We start from the raw sequence: 14,596 nt of genomic DNA on the forward strand, positions 1-14,596 counted from the left end.
TGTTTTCTCATGTGCATTTTAGAACAGACAGTGTGTAGGGAGGATGTTATCTGCAGTGCTGTGCTCTGAAAATAGCATTCAGGGTGAAAAAGAACCATAGAAAACAAAAGAAACATTTGATAATTGTAATGAAGTTCTGTAGAGATCAGAGAGTCAGCTAGAATAATTTAATAATCAATTGGTTTTAATTTCAATCTGTCAGAGAGTTTAGACAGAGCAGTGGCTACTGGTTATTATAAATGCATATAGAACAGTACTAGAATATATGGACTGAGCTATATATAATTCAAAACTAAGTAGTAGTGTTTGGTGGAGAAAAACAGTGTGTTTTTGCTGTATGACTATTAACAGAAGAATCCAAAAACAAATCAATGTATTTCTTTTAAAATGTAAACTTTTTCTAGTGAAATTGTGTGGGGCAGTGACATCTGAATTTATTTTGAAAAAAACTGGGTGTTTGCATGTGATTGTCACAGCAGCTGCACACTCCAAAAAAATACTGTATATTCTAAACTTTTTTCTATTTTTGGGCTTTTTCGACATTCAGCCACCCCATGTAGAACTTTGCAGTGGCTGCAAAAAAAAAATGTTATTTGTCATGCCACCAACTGAAGCAAGCCCAATAGATTAAATAAATTAAACAGCAAACAAAAGTTACTGTAAGCTACAAGAGATAAAAATGTTGAAACGTTGCGCACACACTAAATTTGAAACGTTAGGCAGCATGCATCATGGGGAGTGAGTAGGCAGTTGATACTCAATTGTAAAGCGCTATATAATTTGCTGGCACTATATAAATAAATGATAATTATAGACAAAGGTGGCCTGGACTCATACCAAAAACTTCAAAGACTAGTACTATGCACTTCCCGATGGGCAGAGCATTCATCGCCAAAAACGTAGTTACAAGTCAGGTAGATCTGTGCTGTAATGCTGAACTTCTGAATTAAACAAGGGGACTCATATATATTTATGGGGAGGGCTGAGGAATCTTTCCCCTGGGAAAAGCTTCATCCAACCCTGAGGAAAAAGGGGAATGCCTGAGACTTGCAGGTCTTGGGTTGCAGCAGAGGTGGAACCCAAGACCTATGTATATAACTATATAATGATTATAACTAATTTTTACATGTACTATTAGTGAAGAGTAAGATATGTGTAAAACAGACAGTTCAGATAGGCCAATTGCATTCCTTCCCACAAAAGAATGTATGTATAATACTCACATTGATGCAGATTTGGTTGCCCAAAACATGTCTTTACAATGCAATTGAAAGTCCATAATCTGAGACATTAAGAGGACAGATTTTTTCCCTAGCGAAGAATACATGTAAAGATTGGAATATGATGGCTGACGATTTGCGCTAATTTACGGAATTAGAGAACCGTATAGACTGCTTAATTATTTTTTTTAATTGAATGGGAGAAATCAAATGCAACAATAGCAAAATCCCAACATCCTTCATGAAGACAGCTCGCTGCAGACTTTGGGCAAAATTGGTGATCATTAGAAAATAGAATGAAAGAGACTGAAAAATAATGTTAATGATCTGCATTGTAATATAGGAGCAAAACTACTCAAAATAACATTATTTTACCTAATATTCCAAATTTTTTATTAAATACAGATACAAAAAACCCAAAACCTTTTGTGATTTTTTTGCAAAATCAGTTACAAGACCAAAGCACGGAGGTCAGCGCACATCTGTAGTTTATACATTATATCCATATATGTAAAATTAAAGGAATGCAATATAAATGCTCATCACAGACACATTCAGTCAGTAATATCTACTTGTGAAGCCCCAGTCACTCTTAATATATCAAACAAGAAATAAGATAACTATTGTAAATTTTAGCAACTCATCACACAACACATAGAAATTAATATAATTCTCACTATTTTCTGTATTACTGCCAATCACATTCATTCTAAGATCAAATCACTCACTTCGGGGCACAAAGAATCAAATAGTAGTACTTTATAGTAATAAATTATTCCATTGGTAAATCCCTATAACTGAGTCTGGTGATTGATCAATAATGATCTCAGACTTTGATGCCATATCAGTACATGCAACACATTCTTGATGATTCACAAGAATGTAATCACATAATAGTCACAAGCTACTCTTCATTGAATAATGAAAACCATATGAAATTACATAAAATTGACACCTTGGATAAACAGCAGTCATCTTACATTCTAAGAAAGTGATTGGCACTAGCAGCTTTAATAGAGGGATGAAGCAATATCTATGCTGTGAACACTGCTGAGGAAATTCCTGGGGTATCTCTCGGTAAGTTAGCTCTCAAATTAAAAACTCATGAATGTATGACCCAATATAAGGATTCTCATTGTTTAGAGTTAGGCCCACCCTATTAGCAGAAGCACCTTGATGGGGCGGGTGGCTTATCATACATTTGCAAATTTGTGTAACTGAGGTTTCCCCATTTTGTGTGCAAGTAAAAAAGCAGCTCTTTTTCTCGTTCACAGCAGTGTGCTGAGGGATATTTCTCTGTATTTATGCATTTATGGATAATCCCACCATTTCAAGCACCTGCTGTGATCCTATAAATCACATTGAACAGCTTGCAATTCTGTATTGTTGTTTAAGGGGCATGTTTGGTATCAATAGCTGATGGGGAGTGCTGGTCCTCTATTGGATACCTCTCGGTAAGTTGGTGCTCAATTTTAAAATACATAAATGCATGACGCAAAATAGATACTCTAATTGCTTAGAGTTAGAACCACCCTATGAGCAGAAAAGCGTTGATGGAGCAGAAGGCTTAACGTACATTTTCAAATTTGGGTAACTGAGGTTTCTGCATTTTGCATACAAGTATAATAGCAGCTCTTTTACTGGTTCACAGCAGTGTGCTGGGGGATTTGTCTCTGTATTTGTGCCTTTCTGAAACAAGCACCTTCTGTGAACCTATCAATTGATTGAGAAACATCTATTTCTGTATTGTTGTTTGAGAGGCATGTTTAGTATCAGTAGCTGATGTGGAGTGCTGGTCCTCTATTACTATTTGGAGATTTCTTGGGTACCTCTCACTAATTTAGCGCTCAGGTTATAAACACATGAATGTAGGACCCAATGTAAGGACTCTCTTTATTTAGAGTTAGGGCCACCCTATTAGAAGAAGCACCTTAATGGTTTGGGTGGCTTATTATGCATTTGCCAATTTGTGTAACTGAGGTTTCTGCATTTTGCGTACAAGTAGAATAGCAGCTATTTTACTGGTTCACAGCAGTGTGATGATGGATTTTTCTCCATTTGTTCCTTTCTAGATGGCCCTACCCTGTCAAGCACCTGCTGTGATCCTATAAATTAATTGAGCAACTTACATTTCTGTAATGTTGTTTGAGAGGCCAGTTTAGTATCAGTAGCAGGTGTGGAGTGCATGTCCCATTTGGAGGTGTCTGGGGTAACTCTCAGTAAATCAGCTCTCTATTTAGAAACACATGAATATATGACCCAATATAAGAACTCTCATTATTTAAAGCTAGGACCACCCTATTAGCAGAAGCACCTTGATGGGACGGGCTTTATCTCTGGTTAACCACACCCTTCAAGCACCTTCTGTGAACCCATAAATTTCCTGAGCAACTTACATTTCTGTATTGATTGCATCACATAATGTCTTATAATTTCAATTACTATAATATGTGTATCTCTACCAGTTAAAATTTACAGGAAAAGAAAAAGAAGGAAGGGAAAAATATTTATGGTGACTGCAGGCATATGTTAAAAACTGGATAATGTCAATACAAAATACCATTAAAACCTATCACTCCATTTAGTCCTTCTGGATATAGCAAAGTCATATGATGGGTCCATTCAATAGGCCTCCTGTTTACACAAATTATATAACGATGCGCTCCTCCCTCCAGTCTTTCAGCTGTACATGTTCTATACCAATACTTTTCAATTCATTTGGATTACCAACGGTGGAGGTGATTTCTAAGGTTTTTATTAACAATATGATGACAGATAATGTCAATTTGCCATATTTTTAACACCCCATGGGTTACTTAGATTGCAGTCAATTTTGCTTTTAGGTATTTAAAGTCTAGGTTTAGTTTTATTAGGATTAAAAAAACTGGGGGCCAACACTCTCTTGAGACTTATATAAAGGCTTTTTAAAGATCACTATCATATCCTGTTTTTGTATTTGATAATTTTTTGGTTTATTTCATAAGATTTCAGATAAAAACTACATTAGAGTCTTTATTATTTTTAGAGGACATCCTAGGGTCTTTATTGTTTCATTTCAACAGTTGTCCTCTACCAATCAAATTTACATCTGCATGTGTCTGATTCAGCAATTTTAATGGATAATCTGTTGACAAAATTTGCTATAATAGATTTAGCCTGAAATTGGTAAAGCACCTCCAAAGAACAATTGTGTTTAAAATGCATTAGTTGGCTCTTGGGATGCACTTTTTCCAGGGTCTATAATGTTCACTTCTATATATAGATCATTCTTGATGTCAACAATTTGTAGAGCCGTGAACAAGGTCAGACCCAGAAAATCTGTGGAGACCATACAATAAGTGTACGTGAATGTCAAATTAAAATCTTCAGTGATAAGTGAAGAAACAAAAAACACATGCTGACTCCTCAACTCCTTTTCCAAATAATAAATAAACCATCTATACAAATTTGCCCATAGTTTCCACTCCAAACATATTGGGAGTAAAAGTCTCCCATATAGAGACTGGAATAAATTGGGACAAACCTGGGTCCCATGACTGTCCCCATCATCTTTAAATAAAAAAGAATAAACCCCAGATGACTCTCTGTGAACAAGTGGACAAGAGACATTTATTGATTTCTTTAATACCATTCTCATAAGGAATATTAGTGTACAACGATTGCACATCAAAAGTTAGAAAACTATAAATGTCTTTAGAGATAGAATTTAAATAAAATTAAGATGTGGTGAATATCGAAAGAAGTACTTCAGAGAGGTAACATGGTGTTGTAAAAAAGAATCAACACAAAAAGAAAGTCAAAGTCAAAGATCCCAGCCTAGAAATAATAGTCTAGGAGATGTTCTAAAGGTTTTCTGAATTTTGGGCAAGTGATAATATACATTATCTCCACTCTCTGGAAATGACCTCTTCAGTCATGGCACTGCCCAAGAGGGACTTAAACTATTGTTGATGTACTGAAATAGAGTGAGTCAAAAATGTTGCATTAAAATTTGTATTACAAAGTTTTCTAAAGCTTCCTTTTTATATTCTGCGACATGAAACACAGCCTCTCTCCAAACACAATCTCTCTCCCTATATCCTCTGACTCAGTGATGATAGTGAAATCTGATTAAGGTTCATTAAAAGCATTTTTCTGACTTGGAAAGACTGCTGTAGTGTTTTCTGGATTTAAGACATAATTATTTAAAATTATGTAATGTCAATGTATGAAAACAATCTATGTTTGAGCTTTTGACATGTGTAGGCATAGACTTATTCTTAAACGAGTTCTACCTCTGAAATAACACCCTGATGTCACATATGGTATTTCCGTGAGATGGTCTAGTTGGATCCTGTCCAGGTTTTAGGGGGATTAGGGTCCTGGTTGGACCTTCCGTTGGTGTACGCTGGGCAGAACTTTGACCCGGGAGTCTGTTATAATCCTACATTCGAACACCCATGCGCCGACTGGGATGAAGCCAATGCAAGGTGGTCCAGTTGGAACCTGGCCAGGTTTAAATGAGATTATGGTCCTGGTTGGACCTCCTGCTTTTGTATGCTGGGCAGAATTTTCTACTGGATGGATTTGGATGAAAACTTAACAGACTAGAAGACAAGTCTTCTTTGCCATCCACTGGATGAATTTGGATGACATTTAATATAAAAACAAAAACAAAACTTTGCATTCACGTCATGGTCATGTTGGAAAAGTTGGTAATCTATTAATTATTTTTAAAGGTTGACTGTTACATCCAGCTCATTGATAACTTAATAACTTGGATATTTAAACCCAGACAACGGCGCATACTTCAGCTAGTCCAAAATAAAAGGGAGAAAAGATTATTTTGGTTTTTTTCATGTATATATTAGTAATTATTTTGTCCAACAAATATTTCTATTTAAATCAACAAATAGTTCAAACATATTCTGCCTAGAGACAGGGGCACATTTCAGGCCTTTAGTTATTAATGAAATTTGGGCCAATGTTAATTGTTTATAAATTTCATAACACTGGTGGGATGCGGGGTTTCACTGTAGTGTACAGATGATTGTCTTTTTATCAGTCTATCTTCATAACTTGTAGCTGCTGTCAAAGGTGGCTGCAATCCTCTTAAAAAATACATATAAACTATAAGACAATCAGACAGCACTAAGTATAATTCGTATTTAATGGCAATATATGCCTAAAAAAAATCTTAAAAAAAAAATAAAAAAATCCTATTTGACATTAAAACAATACTATGTATGTGGATGATTCCTAGCTTTCTTCGTTACAGACAACAACCAGGTTGTAAATTAGTTGTTGTAGGGAGTTTATCCTTTAGTAAATGGACATGTGGTGAATAAGAACAGGACACCTACCCCTTTAAATTACATTGAAAATGGTCTACTGGTAAATTGGTACAATTGCAGGGTGAGTGTAATAGGAAAATGATCAGACTTTACTGGAATACTATTAAAGGCTTCATGGCAGATTGGCTGATTGTTGGATCATAGATTCGTTAATCCTAACATAGCAACCTCTGCCTAATATTACAATTTAAGCTTTTTATGGAATTCTTAATTAAGGCAATAGAACCACATCCACTGAAATGATTGTCTGTTAAACTGGCCATTGTAATTTTACACCATACAATATTTCTACAGGTACTTCATTTTAGGTATTGACTCTTTACCATTTCATGAGAATACTGGGTTGTGTGCTTGATCCAATGTAAATCTATGTCACAGACGTGTATGACAACTGATTATTAAGTTCTTTCACTTGAATAAGGCAATTTGATACTGTACATTAGTGATATTTTGACATAGCTAAAATAGAATTTATACATTTGTATGATTATATTAATAACATGTGACTCATGAAAAACCTCTTAAAGTCCTCTTTGCAAGTACCAACCTCAAAAATATCAAAATCTATTGATGGGTGATATGTTGGTCAGATAGTTTTTTTCACTTGGTTACAGCATTTTCTAAACAAATCTACATAACATATTGCAGAGCAATTTCCTTTTTATTAATTTAACTGGTGTATTATTCAGTCTATGATGTTTTTCAGTTTTTTATAGGCATGTATATAGCTCTGGATGAGACTTATTTCTTTGATATATTATTTATAGATACATTCACAAGTTTTGTTTTCCAGTTTTTCTGCAGAGCACCACATGGTACAGTACTCTTTAATCTGATGTGTTTATGTTGTTTTATGACTGTTAATGTAAAAAATAAAAAAAAGCTTTGCACAGTATAACAGTATAATACATTACTAACACACAACAATTTATGAATGTATGTATAATCCTTGAAACAGGTGGCAAAATGGGAGAACAAGAGCCTGGAAGTGAAATATCCCGTATGGCCCAGGATCACAGGAGCTCTGGACATTGAACCTGATGACAACCATCTGAGCATTGTTACACTGGAAGAGGCGCCATTTGTCATTGTTGAGAACATGGATTACCTGACAGGAGCATGTGTAAGGAATACTGTGCCATGTCGAAAATACATCAGGTTAAAGTGAGTACATATAAAAAATAGAAGATTACAAAATTCAATAAAAACTACAGTTTTGCTGAGTTAGTATTGTTATATGACTGTTGCTTATAGAGGTTTTGCATTCGTTCAATATAGCTAATTTTGAGTTGAGAACATAAAGCTAAAGGAAAGGGAAATCTAAAATACAAGCAAAATTTATATATGAAAGTTCTATATTTAGCATTCCCCAATGAGTTATTGAAGTAAAGAATTAAATAGGTAGAATCTTTAGCAGAATAAAATGTTAAAATTAATTAAGGATAGTCCAAATATTATAGTAAGATGTGACTAGTATACTTTTTCAGAAATATGCATTTCATTCTTAGGCAAAATAGTCACAATATGCAGCACAAAGTATGTGGAAAAATATGATAATCTGTGCAAATTAAGGTCCTGTATACATGTGCTGTTAAATATTAAGACAAAACTTTGTATTTTGTCCTTGCTTTAAACAGAATATTTAAAGCATGTTCTCAAAAAATCCCCACAGCAGAGCATACAATTTATTAATTGAGCTCTCTCAAAGAACATCAGTACATTATACTGAGCATTAACGCATGTTAAAAATGACGTGAATACTTGTCAAAAAGTGTATACAGGGCCATGTGCTTAAAAATTTTTTTGAACTATAAACAGCCTTCAAAAATGTGCATTGAATGCGTGATTGCTTTGGCCATCTGTATGAACGCTGAATTGAACTGTGCTTTGCTAACTTTTTTTTTAAGGTCATAAATGGGTCCCTATGTTTTGTAGACACAGTTCTCTAAATACAATAAATTATAATGAAAAACACCCACAATGTTGGCCATATGAAGCCATTTTGGCTTTATTTTGCCAGGTTATGTAGTATGACCTTTACAGTGTTTCTTAGAACAGCATAACAGTACCTCCCATTATTTAAATTTGCAAAAAGGAGTTTGTAACATAAGTATACACAGGCCTGTACTACAAATATATACATACAGCTATGTTCTCGTAACTCAACAAGCAACTGCTTCCAAAACAATAGAAAAGACATCTTATTATGGATGACAAACAACCCAAAAAATACTCCCCCCAAAAATAGGTAATATTGAGAGGAATCCGGATATTGCAGATAGTTAACTTGAGAAAACTGGTAAACCCAGATCTGGGGCAATTATCATTCTATTGCAATTACCTCACCATACCTTCCAATTTTGCTATGGCTTAGATGTGACAGTTCAATATACACTATACACTATTATTATTATTATTATTACTTATTTATTTTTTTTAAATCCAGTATTTTTATTGAAATTTTTTAAGATATAAAAAGACCAACCAACAAAGAGAAAAGAAAAACAATCGCATACATATCAGAATTAAATGACGGAATTTACAAGATTACAATAAAGCATAATAATAATAAATGTGCTATATTCATTCAGGATCATACATCGTAAATGCTTATACATAAGTATGTTACACATGCAGGGTTTATTACATGGACTCAGATACTTATTATAAGAACCGCGGTAGCCATACATTTAAGTAAATAGAGCATTTGTACTAGATGACACAGGATAGAATGGAGACTCTAACCATCTGTACCATATATTCTCAAATTTCTTCAGAGCCTGTCTGCTAGTATAAACAAATCTCTCGTGCCTTAAGGTGGTATTGACCAGTGCCTTCCAATTTTTAACCGTGGGACTCGTCGGGGCCAACCACAGCCTCGCTATACAGACCTTAGCCAACATTAATAACTGTGAAATGTACATTTTTGTCAGTTTATTAACTTTCCCCTTCAATTGGAGCCCAAAGAGACAAATGGCCGGTGAACTAAGAGACACTTCAATTCCAGTAACCTGAATACATCTCCTGATCCTTCGCCAGAAGATTCGTATACATGAACACTCCCATAGAAGGTGCCAAAAGTTAGCATTGATCGAATCGGACAGTTAGGGGTAACATCCAGGTGAAATTTTGCCAATCTAATAGGGGTAAAGTAGGCCCTGTGTAAGATAAACACCTGTATTTGTTGAAATTTTAATGATGATTATTACTTATTTACATAGTGCCAATCATATTTTGCAGTGCTGTAAAAACAGTTTGTAAACATTCATTCAGTTCCTGCCCATTTGGACCTTAGATTCTAAATACACTAACACACACACACACACACACACACACACACACACACACACACATACACACACTAGGGTCCCTTATGTCAGAAGCCAGTTAACCTACCAGTATGTTTTTGGACTGTGGGAGGAAACTGGAGCACTTGGAGAAAACCCATGCAAACACGTGGAGAACATACAAACTCCAAACAGGTAGGGTACTGTTTGGAATCGGACAAACAACCCAGATTTGTGAGGCAGCAATACTAACTATCATGCTGCCCCCCCCCTATATAGTCCTAGGGGTTTATTTACTGAACTGCGGGTTTGAAAAAGTGAAAATGTTGCCTATAACAACCAATCAGATTTTAGCTGCCATTTTGTAGAATGCACTAAATAAATAATAGCTAAAATCTCATTGGTTGCTATAGGCAAACCCGCAGTTTAGAAATATTCCCCCTAGAAACATACAGAGGGACATATTAGGGTGTGCCAGACTTTGTTCCTGAAAAGTGTGCTTCATTTGATCCAGGTTATATGTTTCTATTTGTTACAGTAATTCAACAACTGAAGGGACATATGTGAAAAAATGCTGTAAAGGATTCTGCATAGATATCTTGAAGAAACTTTCAAAGACTGTGAAATTCACATATGATCTTTACCTTGTAACCAATGGGAAGCATGGCAAAAAAATCAATAACGTTTGGAATGGAATGATTGGTGAAGTAAGTTCAGTTAGGTAAAAGAGCTCCTTAGTAAGAACTTGTTAAAATACTGTATTCTGTGTTTTTTATGTCTGAGGACTGTACCTGACACGTCTGTGCTTTCTGTTTTCCACCATTTTCATTAATGGACCAGGTGGTTTATAAACGAGCAGTTATGGCAGTGGGTTCACTCACAATCAATGAAGAGCGTTCGGAGGTTGTTGATTTTTCAGTTCCATTTGTCGAAACTGGAATTAGTGTTATGGTATCACGTAGCAATGGCACCGTTTCTCCATCTGCTTTTTTAGGTAAGTTATGTCTAATCTCATGGGGCAATGTACAGAAATGAGGCATATATGTCTAACATACAAGCCTATAGATGTTAATGAAGGATGAATAGCTTTACGTTTAAAGCCCTCTGCAACCAATCAGATATTTCATCAGTCTGATTCAACTCACAAGAATGAAAAGCAAGCTTATGATAGGTTACGAAGGTAGAAAAATCGTCCTGCACCGTATAAGTGTAAACATGGTAATATAGCAACTCCCTGATTTTAACATATACTAAATGAAATAGTACAAACTGTTTAGCAAATTATCACAAGAATGACTGTGAATGCATCATTGCATTTTATGCCGCAGTGGATGTTTTTAATGTGCCATAGACAAGTATAAAGTATTTATTCTACTTGTCCACCTTAATTTTGATTTGGGATCTGTTATCTAGGATGCTTGGTGCAAAATTTCAGCTTAGGCTTTTCTGAATAAAGTTTTTTTTTTTTTTCGTAATTTACAGCAATTTGCCGAAAATATTCCAAGATACATTTTAAAATGATCCCTCATTTCCCGACACTTCCCAAAAGATCCCTACTTATTGGATAAATTGAGAGGCCGTGAGTGAGGTGATGTAGTGATTGAAGAATGAGAAGTGTGAGGAGCTATGAATGGCTGTATGGATTGGGGGAAATTAAAATAGGTGAAAAACAGGTAAAGGGGAAATAGTGAATAAGTCTGATGAAAAGAAAGGAACAACTAAGTGCCTGAACGTGAAGGTGCTGTAGATTATTCAGCTAGAGTCATTTTAAGAAAAAGTATATCAGATTTAATGATTTCAAATAAAGCTCAGGTTACTACTGAATGACATAAAGATAACACATACATTTCACTATTAGCTCTAGGCTTCCAGCATCTCAGTTGTATAAACTATTTGTTTTTCAGCTGTCTGTCTAATAAATTGTGTCTGTTATTCTTCTCTGTTCCCATCTTGCTGCAGAGCCATTTAGTGCTTCTGTCTGGGTGATGATGTTTGTGATGCTTCTCCTGGTGTCCGCATTTGCTGTGTTTATATTTGAGTACTTTAGTCCGGTAGGATATAACAGGAATTTAGCACAAGGGAAAGGTAAGCTTTTCAGAGTCTCATATTTAAACATGTACATATTGTTCATAGGGTTCATTATGCTGTTTTACTTTCTGTCCCCATCGACTGATATAAAACTTTTGTCTCATCATGTTTAAATTGCTTTCCCAAGTTTGATGTATCATATAAGACTTAAAACAAACTAAATTGTTGAACAATTTGTGCTCAGAGTGTTTTTAACCACTAGAAACCAATGTGCTACAATTTCCCACGAAATACAAAGTAGCCATTTATTCCTTATTCTCCTTGAAAAATTTGATTAAGGTATTGTTTTAGTCAATGTTTTTTGTAATGCATGTTATTATTGTGTGATTTGCTTTTGCACTACTGTAGATATGGTACATATGTAGTATGGTTTGTGGTGTCTGTTACCATACATTGATGCTGGCCTGTTCCATAGTGGTACTAGAGTTGTGCTTGACAATCATAAGAGTTTCTTAAAGCTGCAAGCCTATGGAAAAAAAAATATGTATGCAGGTTTTTTTTTTACATGAATCACTCTTGTAAATGAATGCAGACACCTTATTTTGTTATATTATCCTTAGTTATTTCTTCAAGCTGCTATTAATGTTTTATTGGGTCAAGTGATTACCATGGCAATCACAGTCAAATGACACATGATTGAGCAGAGAGACTTTGGACCACCACTCTTCTCAGCATGCCCATTTATTGCACAATTCCACACTCTCCCTCTTCCTTCTGTTATCACATTAGCACTGAGGATCCCTGATCAGGTTACACTCTACTCATGAACATGCTTGAGAGCTGAAACCAAATATTTCAAGCTGTGAGATACTTTCTTGCAGTGGCAGCAATATAATTGTTTCAAAGCAATTTTGCAAAGGGAAGATAGAGTTATAGGATAATATCCTGGAAATATGACTATGCATGCTACTAAATGTCACAAGAGCTTTTCCTCATAGGGATCAATAATCCCTAGAGAACTGATTTCCATCTATCGGGTGAAGAAAAGTGACATAGCAAAGAGCAATGAAATCTGCTCATGATTGCTATCCTTTAAGTGCATTTCTTGTGTTTATAGAAAATACAATTACGGGAAAGACATAATATCAGAATCTGATGTATACATGACATAACGTGATTCGAATGTTTCTTCACATATGCTAAGGTTCACCCAGAATGTATGTAACATTTTCTAACCCCGTCTTTAAAATAAAGAACCAATAAAGAAAATGCCATATGCCCACACAGATGAATTTTTCAGCTAACCTTGTGTTGGTGGAAATGTTTACTAAGCAAATAACTATTCTGTTCCATAGATGAACGAAATTTAATAACACATTAATATTGGTGGCAATGGTTCAGCTTCCAAAGTTGTGTTTCTTCAAACTGACATTTTCAAATGAGTTTTCCAGCGCTAAGATTTCTGGTATTATGGAAACTATAAGTCTTTCAACATAAGTAAAATGGGAAAATGTACATTCCTATCATATATATTACACAATACTTCAAAGCCCGAATAGACTTTACTAAGAGTATTACCCTAATGTGGCTTGTTTAATAAAATATGCTATATGCACAAATGTGCTGTGACCTATAGTAACCAACAAAGATTATGTTTCATTCTCTGAACTGTGATAGGAAGATAAAAAGCTTTACTATTATTGGATGCTAATGATTGCATCACAATTTGTGCATATCAAACCTTTTTATTACATAATTCCCATATCTTCACATCAAATTCAATCTTTGCCTGATACCCAATATGCTAATATACATTGAAGGTATAGTTTCTGCAAAATAGCCAATAATCACTTAACTGTTGCAAGTACTTTGTCAATATTTTTAATTAGCTACTTTAGGCCCAGATATTATAGTCCAGAATTTTGCATACTTCAATGACTCTGTATAACCAATTGAATTACTAATATATACTGGTCAATGATACACACTGCTTACAGAAGCATACTATCATTCTTAATAGAATGTTAAACTTTGATGGGTAGCCAGTGTCACAAATAAAGCAGTTAACAGTATGATGTAAAACTATATTGATTAAAAAACTCAATGAGCCGTATTTGCTGTCAGACTCAACATATGAGTAGCCAGCACCTCCTACTGAAGAATTAGTTTCAGGAGAGAGATGGTTCATTCGAAGGCAATAAATGCATTTTCCTACCTAATTCATCATATATATAATACATTTTGCACAAATGGATTTACATTTGGGAGCATATTATATCATCTCTATATCACAGGATAAAAATAAAGCTGTATGTATGTTCTCAAGAATGCAGCAGTTTCCCTGCATACAAAAAAATTGTCTGCACTGTATTTGTACCACAGCATGGTTTGTCCAACAACCCTATTTTTTCTGTATTTGCCACTACCACTAGTTAAGTTTCATAATTGAAGGAACAATATTACATTTATTGGACTGTCAGATACTTTATAGAGAATGACCACTGCCGTGAAGAAAAGTATCTCCCAAAGTATCCCCAAAAACTGTGACTAGCTTTGCTTAAACCAAAGCAGTTGATTTTATAGATATGAGTCGAATACATGAAAGTAGGGAATGGCTAGCCCATATTGACAGATGAAAATAAATCTCTATTATCTCTTCTGATATGAAATTGTAACACAGAACTTTTTTTTTTAGTTACACCTTTGTGGACTGCGAGGATAATTTGTA

General features: G+C 34.8%; 1 protein-coding gene across 1 annotated transcript in view; it reads left to right on the forward strand.

The window, feature by feature from the left end:
• GRIN2A (glutamate ionotropic receptor NMDA type subunit 2A) overlaps positions 1-14,596 on the forward strand; it is a 502,726-nt gene that overhangs the window by 421,887 nt on the left and 66,243 nt on the right. The window contains exons 6-9 of the mRNA XM_075179825.1: positions 7,512-7,717; positions 10,379-10,547; positions 10,681-10,834; positions 11,800-11,925. Of these exons, the coding sequence (XP_075035926.1) occupies positions 7,512-7,717; positions 10,379-10,547; positions 10,681-10,834; positions 11,800-11,925 (655 nt within the window). The remainder of the gene's footprint in view (positions 1-7,511; positions 7,718-10,378; positions 10,548-10,680; positions 10,835-11,799; positions 11,926-14,596) is intronic.

This window comes from Mixophyes fleayi, chromosome 7 (genome assembly GCF_038048845.1).
Source record: "Mixophyes fleayi isolate aMixFle1 chromosome 7, aMixFle1.hap1, whole genome shotgun sequence".
Lineage (NCBI taxonomy): Eukaryota > Metazoa > Chordata > Amphibia > Anura > Limnodynastidae > Mixophyes > Mixophyes fleayi.